At 37.9% G+C, this 15,185-nt stretch overlaps 1 protein-coding gene across 1 annotated transcript; it reads right to left on the reverse strand.

The window, feature by feature from the left end:
* Positions 1-479: 479 nt before the first annotated feature.
* Positions 480-4,651, reverse strand: LOC131876480 (uncharacterized). Its single transcript, XM_059221896.1, has 4 exons — positions 4,439-4,651; positions 2,025-2,098; positions 766-821; positions 480-625 (listed from the first exon to the last, which is right to left on the reverse strand). The coding sequence occupies exons 1-4, from the start codon at positions 4,649-4,651 to the stop codon at positions 480-482; spliced, it is 489 nt and encodes a 162-aa protein (XP_059077879.1).
* Positions 4,652-15,185: the final 10,534 nt, after the last annotated feature.

Below are 15,185 nucleotides of genomic sequence, written 5' to 3' on the forward strand. Positions count from 1 at the left end.
TTATCTTGCATTCAATTGCATATCATTTAATCTTTCATTAGTATCATTTAATTATCATTATTATGAACATCTCACATCAATATCATTATCATACATCTCATTTTCAAGATACATCTCACATCTTGTTATCATACATCTCATTTTCAAGATACATCACATCTCATATCAAAGTAAAACACAACAATGCATCATCACATTATCACTCATTCCATCATGATTCATGCATTCACATCATAATCAAAATAAAAAAAATCAAGAACATCATTATTATCTAAGCATCTAATCATCCTCATAGAATCATCATATCACAACATAATGCACATCATAAATCAATCATCATCAATAAGCACATCACATGTGGATGAGAGAAATCAGTGCCATATATATATATATATATTTAAAAATGGTCAAAATGTACAGGGGATATTATGTCTATAAAAATACAACAAAAGTGATCAAATGAAACAATGACAGGTACATCAGGTATGACTATCTCCTGAGGCAGATGGTCTGACAGTAGATGTCCCACCTCCTGGATCTCCACTAGGTGGGTCACATTGAGCAGGCCCTGTAACACCTCCGCTCTCCATCCTCGTATGAATACGGCCAGATTGACTGGATGCCACTGCAACATAGCTAGGAGCTCTATGATCTTGAGGGACAACTTTCTCGTATAAATGCCTATAATACTCAACCTACTTGGTCGAGTACTATATCTCTCTCAGTGTATCTCGAACTGGGGCACCAACTGTGGATCTCTCTAACCTGTCAGCAAGGGCCTCTGCTCAGCCTTGGCGCTTAACTTTTGTATCCCTCTCTGCCTACAATTGTGTAATATGTCATTGTTGTGCTAACACCTGTGCCCATAGCTGCTGCACCGAGACCTGTAGTGCTCTGATATGAGAATCTTGTTGATGGGTGGGCACCTTGATCTGAACAAATACCTGTGTCGTGGTCCCACCCACACCTACCCCTGTTTGAAGTGTCGGTGGAGGTAGAACATCAGATCTCCTCCTTTGGGTAGGTCGCCTATCATCCTCTATCCCTCCCACAACAACTAACACCACACCTACCCTACCACCCCCTCTAGCACCAAGAACGAGACCTCCTCCACCTCTACCTCTATTTCCATCTCCACCTCTAGCACCACCTCTATCTCAACCTCTATCTCCTCTAGCTCCTCCTCCACCTCTATCTCCTCCATCCCCTCTACCTCCTCTACCTCATCCATCTCCTCCACCACCGTCTCCACCCCCCTCTCCTACCTCCTCTCCCTCATCCTCCTCTCTCTGTCTGGCTCCCCCTCGCCTATGTGGCTACTCCTCCTCATCATCATAAAAGGATGGAACAACTCTGCCATATCAGATATGTGTGCCACAACATGTGCCACGAAGTAGGTGGAGAACTCCCTCGTCATCCCAACATCCACAACCCTGGCCCCATAATCCCAGATCTATCTCACCAGGGACATGTACTCATCAATAGTTGCTCTGCTATCTAGGGTTGGTCCCCACTCAGGCACATTCTATCACCGACGAGCATACAAACAGGCTCCCTGTGGCATCCCCTATTGTCTACCATACTATCGATGAATGTGACTGTGCAAGAATCACTCAATAATAAAAGGTGTCTGCCCAATCAGGTACCTCGACATATATACATAGGGCATCTCTATCCCGTCCTCTACCCACACCTCACAATCCATATACATTCTCCATATGACCGTATCGATATCATCCAACACCCTCCACCAATGCTCTAGTTTGCTCGGCTTCCGCTGGACAACTACACCTGTATACCCATAAACATAGGCTCAACCAACTAGCCTATCCTTTTCTGCAAGCGGTCTCGACATTGGTATATTCTCCCATGCAAACCTATGTCCCTGTGTCACCATGACCTCTAGCACCAATTCCCATCCAATGGATAGTCCCTTCAAATTACAGTCGGGACACAGGAACCCACCAATGAAACCTGCTAATACTGATGACAACGAAGCATAACCTAAATCCAAGAACTCCTACCATAGGATCTCATAACCACTAATCTCATCATCCTGAAAGATACAATGGAGAGCCTCTGTACCACCCTCCTCGGTCTGCTCATAAAGTAACAAAGCCCCAACCACAGGAATCCACGGAATCTGATAACAGTCCTCTGGTGTGACTATTATCTCACCAATTGCCAAGTGAAAGGTGTTTGTATCACTGTGCCACCTCTCAGACGACGTTGTTAATAAGCCCCGGTTAATGATATATCGGGGCATGTCAAAACAAAAAAAGAAAAATAAATAAATAAATAATAAAAAATAAAATCAAAAAATCAGAAAAATACAAAAAATAAAAATAAAAAACAAATCAAAAAGTGCAATAAAAACAAGTGGTGAAAACCTGGCAACATGCGCTATTTGTGAGAGAAAATATCCTCTATCTATCAGTACTCATATCTTTGATTTGTCTAGTCTCAGCTAATAGCCATCACCAAACACTTATACACACAACATTATCTCAGACATATTTAGCATAGTCATTGTCCTTGATTATCTAAACAATTATCTTTATCATATCCCACCATGGCTTGGTGGTCAACGTATATATCCACATTGACAAGTATCTGTAACTAGGGGAAACATTCATCTCATTTTAGGATTCAGACAACCAACAAGGATCACAACATTCTAGGGAACCATTGTCAAAACTGCTCATCGGGCTAGAAAACAAGTTTCATTATCCAACTGAAACTTTAACACACACACGATGGATGAATTTTCAGAATTATGATTTATTTACATTTATCATGAAGTTTTGACTATTTATATTTTGATTTCTAAATCATTAGATCTCCCGAGCTACTCAAGGATGCACTGAGCTAGAGAAGTGACGAAGGAATCTGACATTTTCTTTGGTTTTTTGTCTGTGAGGCGATCATTCGTATAGTGAAAATTTGTCTCAAGACATGATTGGAAACATTTCATTGAAGAAATTTTCCACTTTTCACATACAAATGCTTAACTCTTATTTGTTTTAGGCAAGCAACACTCATCTCATCTTGGTTCAATTATACCTCGACGCTTGTGTCGTCTTGCAATATCAACATCCATGTAAGTTTTACTCAGGTCATTATAGTTCAATTATACCATGATGCTTGTATTAACTTTCAACATATCAAAAGATCAATGATAACAAAAAGAGCACAGACATGTGACTAAACAGGAATGACAATGACAAAAATAACATGATCATTTAGTTGCATATCATTTTAAAGCTTGCATTAGCTGCACATCATTATCATCTTAATCTTGCATTAGCTGCACATCATTATCTTGCATTCGGTTGCATATCATTTAATCTTTCATTAGTATCATTTTATTATCATTATCATGAACATCTCACATCAATATCATTATCATATATCTCATTTTCAAGATACATCTCACATCAATATCATTATCATACATCTCACATCAATATCATTATCATGCATTTCATTTTCAAGATACATCTCGCAATCATAACATTCAGATAATATCACATCTCATATCAAAGTAAAACACAACAATGCATCATCACATTATCACTCATTCCATCATGATTCATGCATTCACATCATAATCAAAATAAAAAAAATCAAGAACATCATTATTATCTAAGCATCTAATCATCCTCCTAGAATCATCATATCAAAACATAATGCACATCATAAATCAATCATCATCAATAAGCACATCACATGCAAATTAGAGAAATCAGTGTCATATATATATATAAAATGGTTGAAATGTACAGGGGATATCATGCCTATAAAAATACAACAAAAGTGATCAAATACAACAGAGACAGGTCTCTCAGGTATGAATATCTCCTGAGGCAGATGGTCTGGTAACAGATGTCCCAGCTCCCAGATCTCCACCAGGTGGGTCACGTCGGGTAGGCCCCATAACACATCTACTCTTTGTCCTCATATGACTACGACCAGATCGACTAGTTGCCATTGCAGTATAGCTAGGAGCTCTATGATCTCAAGGGACCACCTCCTCGTATAAACACCTATAATACTCAACCTCCTTGGCCATGTACTGTATCTCTCTCAGTGTGTCCTGGAGTGGGGCACCAGTCGTGGCTCTCTCTAACTTGTCAGCAAGGGCCTCTTCTTGGCCTTGGTGCTCGACTGCCATATCCCTCTTTGCTTTTAATTGTGTAATATGTCATTGCTGCACTAACAATTGTGCCTACAACTACTACACTGAGACCTATAGCGCTTTGATCTAAGAATCCTGCCGATGGGTGGGCACCCTGATCTAAATGGGTACCTATGTCGTGGTCCCACCCACACCTATCCTTGTCTGAGGCACCAGTGGAGGTAGAACATCAGATCTCCTCCTCTGGGTAGGTCGCCTATCATCATCTATCCCTCCCACAACAACTAACACTACACCTACCCTACCACCCCCGCCAACAGCAAGAACAAGACCTCCTCCTCCTCCACCTCTACCTCTACCTCTATCTCCATCTCCACCCCTAGCACCACCTCTATCTCCACCTCTATCTCCTCTAGCTCCTCCTCCACCTCTATCTCCTCCATCCCCTCTACCTCCACCTATATCTCCTTTACCTCCTCCTCCACCACCTCCACCACCGCCTCCAAGACCCATATAAAAAATCAAAGATCCGTATCTAAATCAGGACACATATCAAAATCAGACCCATATTGAAAATCAAAGACCCATATCAAAAATCAAAGACCCATATCAAAAATCAAGGACCCATATCAAAAATCAAAGACCCATATTGGAAATCAGGACCCATTTTGGAATCAAGACTCAAATCAACTCAACAATCCATATCGCAAAGCAATTCATATCGAAACAAGATCCATATCCAGCACAAACTCATATCATAATCCAACAGCATATCAAAATCAGACATCATCACAATAAAGGACTCATATTGGATCATGAACCATATCAGAGCAATCAACAGACCCATATCAACATCTACGCAACCTATCTAATCTGTTTTACTCACAATGCATTCTTCACAACACTTTTTTTTCCAACTTTGGACCCCATGCGCTAAATCAGGGCCCCGAAGCGCTACGCTGGCATCTATGCGCTAACCTTTTCCATCAATGCGCTAACAAACATACTCAATGCGCTAAACCTATCCTACACACTAACTGACACACCATTTACGCTACCATGTTTACCCATTGCGCTAACTGCCCTACCCATTGCGCTTCTATGCATACCCTATGCACTAAAACCATCCTATGCACTAACCTACCCCCTGACCATGCTACCATTTAACCCTTAGATGCTAAAATTACCTAGGGTTTTCTATGCGGTAACCTTCCTATCGTATGCGCTAGACAACCTACCTGACGTGCTAAACTGGTAAAATCCAACCCAAAATTGAAAAACATGACAAAAATTCATAAAATTCATCAAAAAAGAAGATGGATTTTGGCCACTTATTGGTGGGCCATAGGCGGTGGGTCTTCGATATCTCCCCACGTGCTCAAATCGGTGTGAGGAGTATGGAACCGACATCGTGGTTAGAGCTCCAAATGTCACAATCACAAAGAGACAAGTGTGCAAATGATTTTTCAAAGTCACTTTTTACCTTTTAATAGGGTAAAATCAAAGGGTTAATAAGTGGGGCATGTATTTTACTTCTAGTTTTTTATTTTAACCTTATCAACATCATTTTTTGGGAGATGAATCAATAATGTGCATTCAACGCAGTCAACATACTCATATTACAGTTAATTCAAAAATGCTCATCAACTAGACAATTTACTAAAATCCTTGATTCATCTCTCGAGGAGGCATCATCAATATCGTTCATCATTTCTACACATGAGGCATCGTATCAACATTTTAAAACACAACATCATATCGATCAAACTTTGGGAGCATAACTCACAAATTTTCTTTGATTTAACATGTGCACACACGTCACTTCAAAGAGGGGCAAAATGTAGACGTATAAATCTGACCACTTTCCTAAATAAATATTTAATATTTATTTTGACCCCATTCCTCCTATTAATTAATTTTTATTTAATTAATTTTTTCACATTCATCTATTTGATTAAATGAATTACTCAATTTATTTAATTAAATTCACATTAACCTTTTCTAGCCTTTGATTAAATAAATCACTTTATTTAATTAATTCCCCTGTCCCTTTTTAATTAAATTTACATTTAATTAAATTGATTCTTGCAAATAAATAAATCTAATTTATTTATTAAACCCCCTCACTTGTATTAGTTGCATCTATTTTAGTTGAAATAAAGCAATTTTATTTTAATTAAAATCCTTTTCCCTTATCCACTTGCATTTTCCTACATCTCCCACTTGCCTCCTAAACCCCTTACTTGCCTCCTAAACCCCTTCTAGATTCTTCTAATCACTTCCAATTTAGCCTAATTCATCTCCTAATTATTATCACATTCCTAAGCAAAGGTAAGTCACTTCTCAAAGCCTGATTCATCAAGCATTAATGGCTTTAACCTTGGTTATCCTATTAACCCCTTCACAAGAGTTTACCCCTTGGGTAAAAGCTTTGTCCATTGGATAATCCTAATATGTCCTTAACCCTTACCTCCTAGGGTAAAATTCATGTCTTCTTAGGCATTTAATGCCTCTTACATCTCCTCTCAAGCAACCTTTTGTTGACAATTGTCACCATTTCATTGGCGAGAATTGTAAACATGGATTGATTAACTTTCAATCCTCGCCCTTGTTAAGATTATTCAATCTTGACCATCCATTCCTCTATTTTTCCTATAAATAGAGCTCTCATTCCTCATTTTAAAAAAAATCCAAGCTTTCATGCATCTACATTATAGCCTAAATTACTAAGCATTTTTAGCCTCTCTTTGTTAGAATATCATCATAGCATTTAGAAATATTTTTCATATCATAAGATATTCATGCTAGGATAGTATATCATGCTAGGATAATTTTTCAATCTTTATCATATCTGTATAGACCTAAAAATGGTGCAATTTTTTAATTAATCCCCCTTCCCAATTTAATTGAATTCACTAAGCAATTTGATTAAAATCCCCCTTTCCTCTACTTATTAATAAATCTAAGGATTTATGTAATAGGTTCATTTCATAATCCCCTTTGATTAATTAATTCAAATTAATTAATCCCCCCCATCAAATTCATCATCAAATTCATTTCTTCTAAATCCCCTAATTAATTAAAATAAATCAATTTATGAGTTGTTGAGATTAATTAGCCTTTTCCTATTATTTGAATTTTTAAATTCAAATTCTCCTAACTTCTAACCACCTAACCTAAACCCTTCTAAACCTAACTCATTCCATCTAACCCTGGGTTTAATTAACTCCATCCTAGCTTGCACATCCTAACCACCATGTCCCCTTTCCTTGAACACTTTGCCCTCTCATGAGCAAAGCTTTGTGACACTTGTCACTAAGTGTTCCCTTTCATCTAACCTCTTCTAGAAGCTTTGTGACACTTGTCACTAAGTGTTCTCTTTCATCCAACCTCTTCTAGAAGCCTCTTGACACTTGTCACCATGGAGATGAGAATGTTCCCTTTCATCCAACCCCTTCTCTTACCAACCTCCAATTGTCCCCTTTCATCCAACCTCTTCTTCAACCTCCTCCAATTTAACCATTGATATCTTCAAACTTAATCTTGACCGTTGATTCCTGCCACCTCACCCCTAGCCTTGGAAAATCCTATAAATAGACCGTATTTTGGAGTTCAAAGGATCCCGGATCCATCTCATTTGCATTCAAGCATTGTTACTATAGTCATATAGCTCTTAGCAATATCATTTTAGCATTGTCATCATGTTCAATTTTATCTTAAATCTAGTTTATTCTCTAGCTCTATTTGCTTATCATCTAGCTTAATCTCATCATTTCTAGCTTAAATGCATCATCATTATCATTTAAATCCTCCATTTAAGTGTAGTCGAGTCATTGTAATTTGCATGACCAGATCTGAGAGAAAAATTCATACTCGCATTTACTAGGAGGCGATAGATCGCTTAGCTATGGTTTTATTTTTTTTTGCTTTAAATTCATTAACCATGCTTGTAATGATCTATTGAGTGTTTTGTGTTGCAGGAACAGGTATACACTTCACAGGCACAACATTTTGGTGCCCACCATGGGGCCAAGATCATCATTTTTGGCCTCTCAAGCTTCATAAACTTTCATCTTTACCGGGTCTAGTTCATAGTGTCGTACAAGCTACTTTTGTGGCTTGTACAAACTCCTTTATGGTCTGGGACGATATTATGTTTTGACTCGTATTAGCTCAATCTTGTGTCATATGAGCATCTTTATTTTGTTGCACGAGATCTAAATTCATGTTGTACGAGTTTCTGGCTGGTAAATTCTTTACTCGTATTGGCTTGTTTCTGTGTCGTATGAGCCTATTTTGGCTTGTGTCTGAGATCTAAATTTGTGTCGTTTCATCTCATTAATCATTTCGTACGAGTCTTTGCCTCTATCATTTTAAAATAAACTGCATTTTAGGGTTTTTTGTTTTTAATATGATCTTTACTAATGCTAACGCTGACTTGTTTGTGAGATTTTTGGCAGTCTAACTCTTTCTGCAGGACAATTGACAAAGATATGCTTGTCAAAGACTTAATTCCAAACACATCATGACTACTAATGGATCGATTTTGCAGGTTGCCTAAAAGAATTCAATTAAAATTTGTGTATTCCTTAAAGTTTTTTTAGGCACACTTATCTCTTGCTAAAGGAATGAACCATCATGTATTTCGTGTCTTTGATGATAGGCGAGTATGCTCTGACCTTTCTTAGGTGATCAAAAAGCTAGACTCATCTTATACTTTCATTAGTGCATTTCTTTAGCAGGCTTGCCCTCCCGAGGAGTTAATAACTCTTAAAGCCATTATGGTCGGTGTGAGGGGAACAACCTAAGTGGGAATGGCTAACGCCAAGTAATCCAACCCACTATACAATAAATTTGATTTGATGAAAATCAAGTCAATGGAAGTGCTCAGGAATAGCTCTCCTCCATACCTTCGGGTATAACAAACCTTGGTTTTCAAGGCTAGGAGACCTCTTAATTGAGTATTATACCTTGACGCGTCGAACGGATCCCTTACTAGTGCTGGTTAAATTAGAAGCTACCCGATTCACCTCCGAAAGGGTGATAATCTTTGTGCAAGAGAGATAGTAACTCTCCCAAGATACTTGCCATATTGTGCCCCCATTAGCATTTGTAGTCGGATAATACAGCGTTGAGAATCCATTGTGTGAGACTCAGCGGTCGTATTCTGATTAGCTATTGGGTGTGTACCTAAGCTTGCAAGAAAAGGTTTTCTCTCCTCAACCAACTTCCTTATGGTTTAGCATGCTTGGAGTCACTTATCACATCATGTGTTTGTTGTGTATTCATCCCTAAATTGAAAAATCAGACATCTAAAACTGGAAAACATAAGCAAAACATCAAAATTCACTAATCCAAATTCGGCATTTTTTTTTTTTTTGTATCTCTGCTTTGTTATTTGTCATATGAGTCAGGTTCTCTGTCATACTATCTAGTGATTTTTCGTATGGTTCATAAAGTTGTGTCGTACAAGTCTCTTCTTTTTCAAAGGAAATTTCTGATTTGTCGTTTGGTCTTATATCTCTTGTCGTTCTAGGCTCTATAATCTATTGTACGAGTCTCTGTTTTTATCAGTCCAGAGCTGTCGTTTTGCATGACTTTTTTAGGTCTGTCATTTCTACTTGGTCAATTTGTAGTATTCATAAACATATGTTATCTGTTGCTTTGTGGTTGGATTGTCTCCTTTGTTTGCTTGGTCAAGTTATCATCTGTCAAAATCAGACTTTAGAACATATACACCTCAAGATTTTCAAGTTCTCACCCTCAATAAGTTCAAGATCTAAACATCTCAAAGTGCATTATCACCCTCTTTGGTAAACTAATCACTAAAACATAGTTTCTCATCAGGACCTATCATCCTTTATCAAAAAATTGAAACGTTTGGTCAGGATAATCTCGTCCCACATCATAGGATTAAGTGTTCCTACTAGACTTGGTTCTTATCAAATCATCATCATTGCGCTCTTAAACCGAAGATCGAAATACTTGCAAACCTTTAAACACTTGAACCATCTTTTTGTGTCATATCGCACTATCACATTTACCTTGATAGTTGATCACTTACCAAAACAACTTTTGGACAGTTGAACCCCTGAAACGGAAACAAAAACATTTGAAATAGCTAAAATTCATATCAACATGACATACCAAAGCAAAATACAAGTAACAAGACAACATATAAGAGAAATCAAAGAAGTCCAAAATCAAAATCCAACTATGTTAAAACCTCACAAGGATTCAAACACATCTCCGAAGAATGGTGGCTCTTTTATGCAACTCTTAAAAATGTCCCTAAAGGATTTGGCTAAAGAAGATCAAAATCGTATACCTATGTCTAGCAATGGCTCATCCCCCCATAAACAAATTGACTCTCCAAAGGCATCTATTCCTACACCTCTTGAAAGCTTGCAAGAACCTTCCATAGCACTCTCACCAAACAATACACCCAAAGCTGAAGTTCCCCAAGGGATATCCATAATTGCCATCAAACCTATTTCAGAGGATCCTATTCAAACCTCATCTCCTTCATATCCAAGCATTAATTCATTGCAGCATCCCCATAATGCTCTCTTGCAAATTGAATTCCCCATTCATAGAATGCTTGTTAAATGAGTCCTAATAGATGGGGGAGCTAGCTTGAACATCTTCTCTTTGAGTCTTGTCCGTGCTTTGGGTTATTCAAAAGATGTAGTTGATTCCCTAAAAAAGATCAAAATCAAAGCATATGGTGAAGAAGAACATTACTCTAAAGGAATTGTGATGTTACCCATCAGTGTGGGACCTTTATAGAAAGACACAACATGTCAAGTTCTAGACGTGGACCTACCATACAACATACTCTTGGGGAGACCATGGATACAGGACATACAAGCTATTACATAAACATGTCATCAGTGCTTAAAATTTCCATACAATGGACAGGAAATCACAATATCATCAGACTCAAATCCATTGCAGTGTTGTAATAATCTGAAATCAGCTCAAGAGGTCATTGTTTCACATAATAGGGAGGTAGCATCTTCAAGCACACAATCCAAGGAACAATCATTTGCATCATATCTATCAAGCATGGAGAAAAAAATGCAGCTAAGAGATCAAGAGACCGGAGAATATTTGTTATCATGGACAAAAAAACAAGAGCAACTTGAAAGGGAAAGAGAAGAAACATATGATGAATAATGATGAACAACAGATACCCCAACTGACACTAAGAGGGGGGGGGGGTGTGAACCAGTACAGATAAAAACTCTCTTCAACCACTTTGACTAGCTAAAGCAATACCAACTGGTTATCATCATTACTGAACTTAACCATGGCAATATCGATTAAACGCAGTAAGATACAAGACACCATAAATGGATAAGTTTGAACTCTTCAAATACGATCAATACTCGACTTCAATTTCACCCATAAACATATGCATGTGGTATACTAGAAATACCATAACCTATAAATTCTACATGCATAGTCTTTCAACCAAATACTTCATAAACATCACATGAAAAATGCATAACACATAACACTCAGATTTTTCATGTGGAAACCCAAATGGGAAAAACCACGGTGGGGATGAATAGCCACAAGCTTGTTTTGAACTCTTTTGAAGCTCGCCCTGTTAGGAGCCTAGTCCGGTTAAAAACTTTACAATAAGGTTTTGCTAGGAACCGAACCTGTTAGAGATCACCCGGTTAAGGGATGGCTATATACCCTGTTAAAGGTTGAAACCCTATAAAAGGTTACCTCGTTAGAGGATTTAAAGAACTCAACGATCTTGAGTCACCTGGTTACAGTTTTTACAATAAGCCTATTAAAGCTACCCGGTAAAGGGATTTTCAAATTGTTGAAATGATTAGAAGACAACAGGTAAAACTCCTGATCTGATAACAACACTACATGCCAAGGCAGATCCTTTTCATATCCTCTACTTTGCAATCACACTTTGCAGTTTCCCTCTTACTGGTCTGGCAAGTATCAAGTATTCATTTACTCAGATACACACACACAACATTTGCCAACAACTTTAAAATAACAAACAACATCGAACTTATAGACAACAGATAGGTCGGTAGCATAAACCCTAGACCCTAAGATGCTTAGGTTTACAACATAGGTGGTCCAATCTTGACCGTCCAAACATATTGCATAGAGTATTACAATTTCAAATAGATCACAAGACAATCTGCATCATTCATTCATCACCACTCATGGGAATCAGTAACCCATCACGCTTTCTTCTCATACCACTAAGAAGAATGATCATTCCCGAGGTAGACCTCAAACGCGATCAATCTTCTCATACAAGATCCTCAATAAAATCCTTCACGTGCACAAAGATGACATGACACCTCGATCTCATTCACATCTCTTAGCTAACTCATCATAGAGTATCATCGGTTGTTTCACACAAGCTGGATCTCCAAACCGATAACCATAGGGCTGAGACTATCAACCGATAGTCACACTAAGTGAAACCCTGACACCGGTTCACTACATCTCTTCATGCTTCTTCATACCGGTTCACCAAATTTATTGACATCAATTACAACATACATTATCATCATATCAACATACCGGTTCACCATATGCTAACAATGTCCAACAATCTCCCCATGTGCCAACAATTATCCAACAATCTCCCCCTGTGGCATTGATGGCAATACTGTAGACATCATAGACCAGTGTATCTTCATCATCAGATATCTTCTCCCTATACATCAAATATCTTCTCCCCATACATCCAATATCTTCTCCCCCTTTGACAACAATGCCAAAGTGGAGGCACAAGCTTCCAAAATCTACTATGTTGCTCCCCCTAAGGAGCAGCATCCTTCAACACATCAATCTTGAAAGATTTGAAACTATAGTACTTGACTGATGCAGAGCACACATCTTTAATTGATTTCATGAAGGGGCAGAACCCCCAATTCACCTCTCAAATAGGTAAATGTCATCTTCGGTAAGGGCTTCATGAATATGTCTGCTAGCTGCTCCTTACTGGAAACATGTTGTAGTACAACCTCCTTATTCTGAACTCTTTCTCTCAAAAAGTGATATTTAAGCTCAATATGCTTAGTTATAGCATGCAATACCGGATTCATGGAAATATTTATTACACTTGTGTTATCACAAAATATATTCACCAGTTCAGATATAGGTACCTTAAAACCTTCCAATACATGCTTCATTCAAATTACTTGAGTGCAGTTCATAAATGCTGCCACATATTTTGCTTCAGCTATAGATTGAGAAGTAAAACTTTGCTTCTTACTTGTCCATGATACTAATCTTCCACCGAGAAAGAACGCTCCACCAGTTGCGCTTTTCTGATCGTCCACATTACCTCCCCAATCGCCATTAGCATATACCTTGAGATTATAGTTGCCATTATATGGATACCACAATCCATAATCAACTGTTCCTTTCAAATATCTAAGAATCCCTTTGACAGCTATCAAGTGGAATTCTCTTGGACATTTCTGAAAATGAGCTACTATGCCCACTACATGAGCAATATCAGGTCTGTTGTGCACCACATAGTGCGGCTTATTGATCATTGACTGATACTCCTTTTCATGCACTAGTGTTGAATCATCTTCCTTGGTCAGTTTACAACCAATCACCATCAGTGTACCAACCGGTTTTCTTTCCTCCATGCCAAAAGTCTTCAATACCTCTTTGACATACTTTGACTGGGTAATAAAGATACCCTCTTTCATTTGCTAAATCTATAAACCAATGAAGAATTTTATTTCTCTTATCAAAGACATCTCAAACTCTTTCTTCATTTCATCTGCAAACGCATGACTCATTTTATCATCTCCTCCAAAGATTATGTCATCCACAAACACTTCACAAATTAGAATCTAATCACTTTCTGATTTCAAGTAGATGTTGTTATCTTCACTTGTTCTCTAAAATCCAATCTTCACAAGATGAGAGTGTAGTCTTTCATACCATGCCCTAGGTGCCTATTTTAGTCCATATAGAGCTTTGTGTAATCTACAACCATGTCACTATCTTCTGATAAGGCAAACCCTTCTGGTTGCTCTATATACACTTCCTCTTCTAGGATTCCATTTAGAAAAGAAGACTTCACATCCATCTGATAAACCTTAAATCCCTTAAATGCTGTAAATAAGTAGCATTCGAACACCTTCTAATCTAGCCACATGAGAAAAAAATTCTCCATAGTCTTCTCCTTCCTCCTGAGCATATCCCTTACATACAAGCCTAGCCTTGTTTCTTACAGTTGTGCCTTCTTCATTTAGCTTATTCTGGAAGACCCATTTGGTACCTATGATATTTTTATGTTCTGGTTTGGGCACCAAAGACCATGTTGTGTTCTTTTCTATCTGGTCTAGCTCCTCTTCCATTTCTTTAATCCAGTCTTCATCTGTAAGAGCTTCTCTTGAAGTCTTAGGTTCAAATTCTGAAATCATGCAAGAGTTTTCTTTTACTTTTCTTCTAGTGAGTATCCCTACATCTTTATCTCCTATGATTTGCTTTGGATCATGATGCAGCTTCACATATCTAGGAATGATTCTAGCCTAGTCTACTAGCTTTTCTTCATCTTCTTCACTAACTTCTTCTTCTTCTCTCAAGGGATTCATCAACCCTAACATTGATACTTTCAACAATCTTTTGTATTCTATTGTTGTAGCACTTGAGAGCTTTGCTCTTAGTGGAATATCCCAGAAATATTCCTTCATCACATTATGAATCAAATTTGTTCAAATATTCGCCTCTCTTGATATAGCACATACTACCAAACACTTTAAAGTAACTCACAGTGGGAATTTTCTTGGTCCAATACTCGTAAGGGGTTTTATCTTTACCTTTATTGACGAGTACCCGGTTCATAGTGTAGACTACAGTACTCACTGCTTCTCTCCAAAAAGTGTGAGCAACCTTTCCTTGGATCAACATAGTTCTAGCCGCTTCAACTACAGTCCTATTATTTCTTTTTGCTATGCCATTTTGTTGTGGTTTCCTTGGGGAAGACAAATACCTCTTGATACCATTATCTTCATAGTACTTATTAAATTCA

Source organism: Cryptomeria japonica, chromosome 6 (genome assembly GCF_030272615.1).
Source record: "Cryptomeria japonica chromosome 6, Sugi_1.0, whole genome shotgun sequence".
Taxonomy (NCBI): Eukaryota; Viridiplantae; Streptophyta; class Pinopsida; order Cupressales; family Cupressaceae; genus Cryptomeria; species Cryptomeria japonica.

Coding starts and splice junctions, on each gene's coding strand:
- LOC131876480 (XM_059221896.1), bottom strand. CDS start 4,651: ATGGGTCTTGGAGGCGGTGGTGGAGGTGGTGGAGGAGGAGGTAAAGGA. Junction 2,099..4,438: donor CTGTTGGCGGGGGTGGTAGG/GTAGGTGTAGTG, acceptor CTTTATGAGCAG/ACCGAGGAGGGTGGTACAGA. Junction 626..765: donor GCAGAGGCCCTTGCTGACAG/GTTAGAGAGATC, acceptor GCTATGTTGCAG/TGGCATCCAGTCAATCTGGC.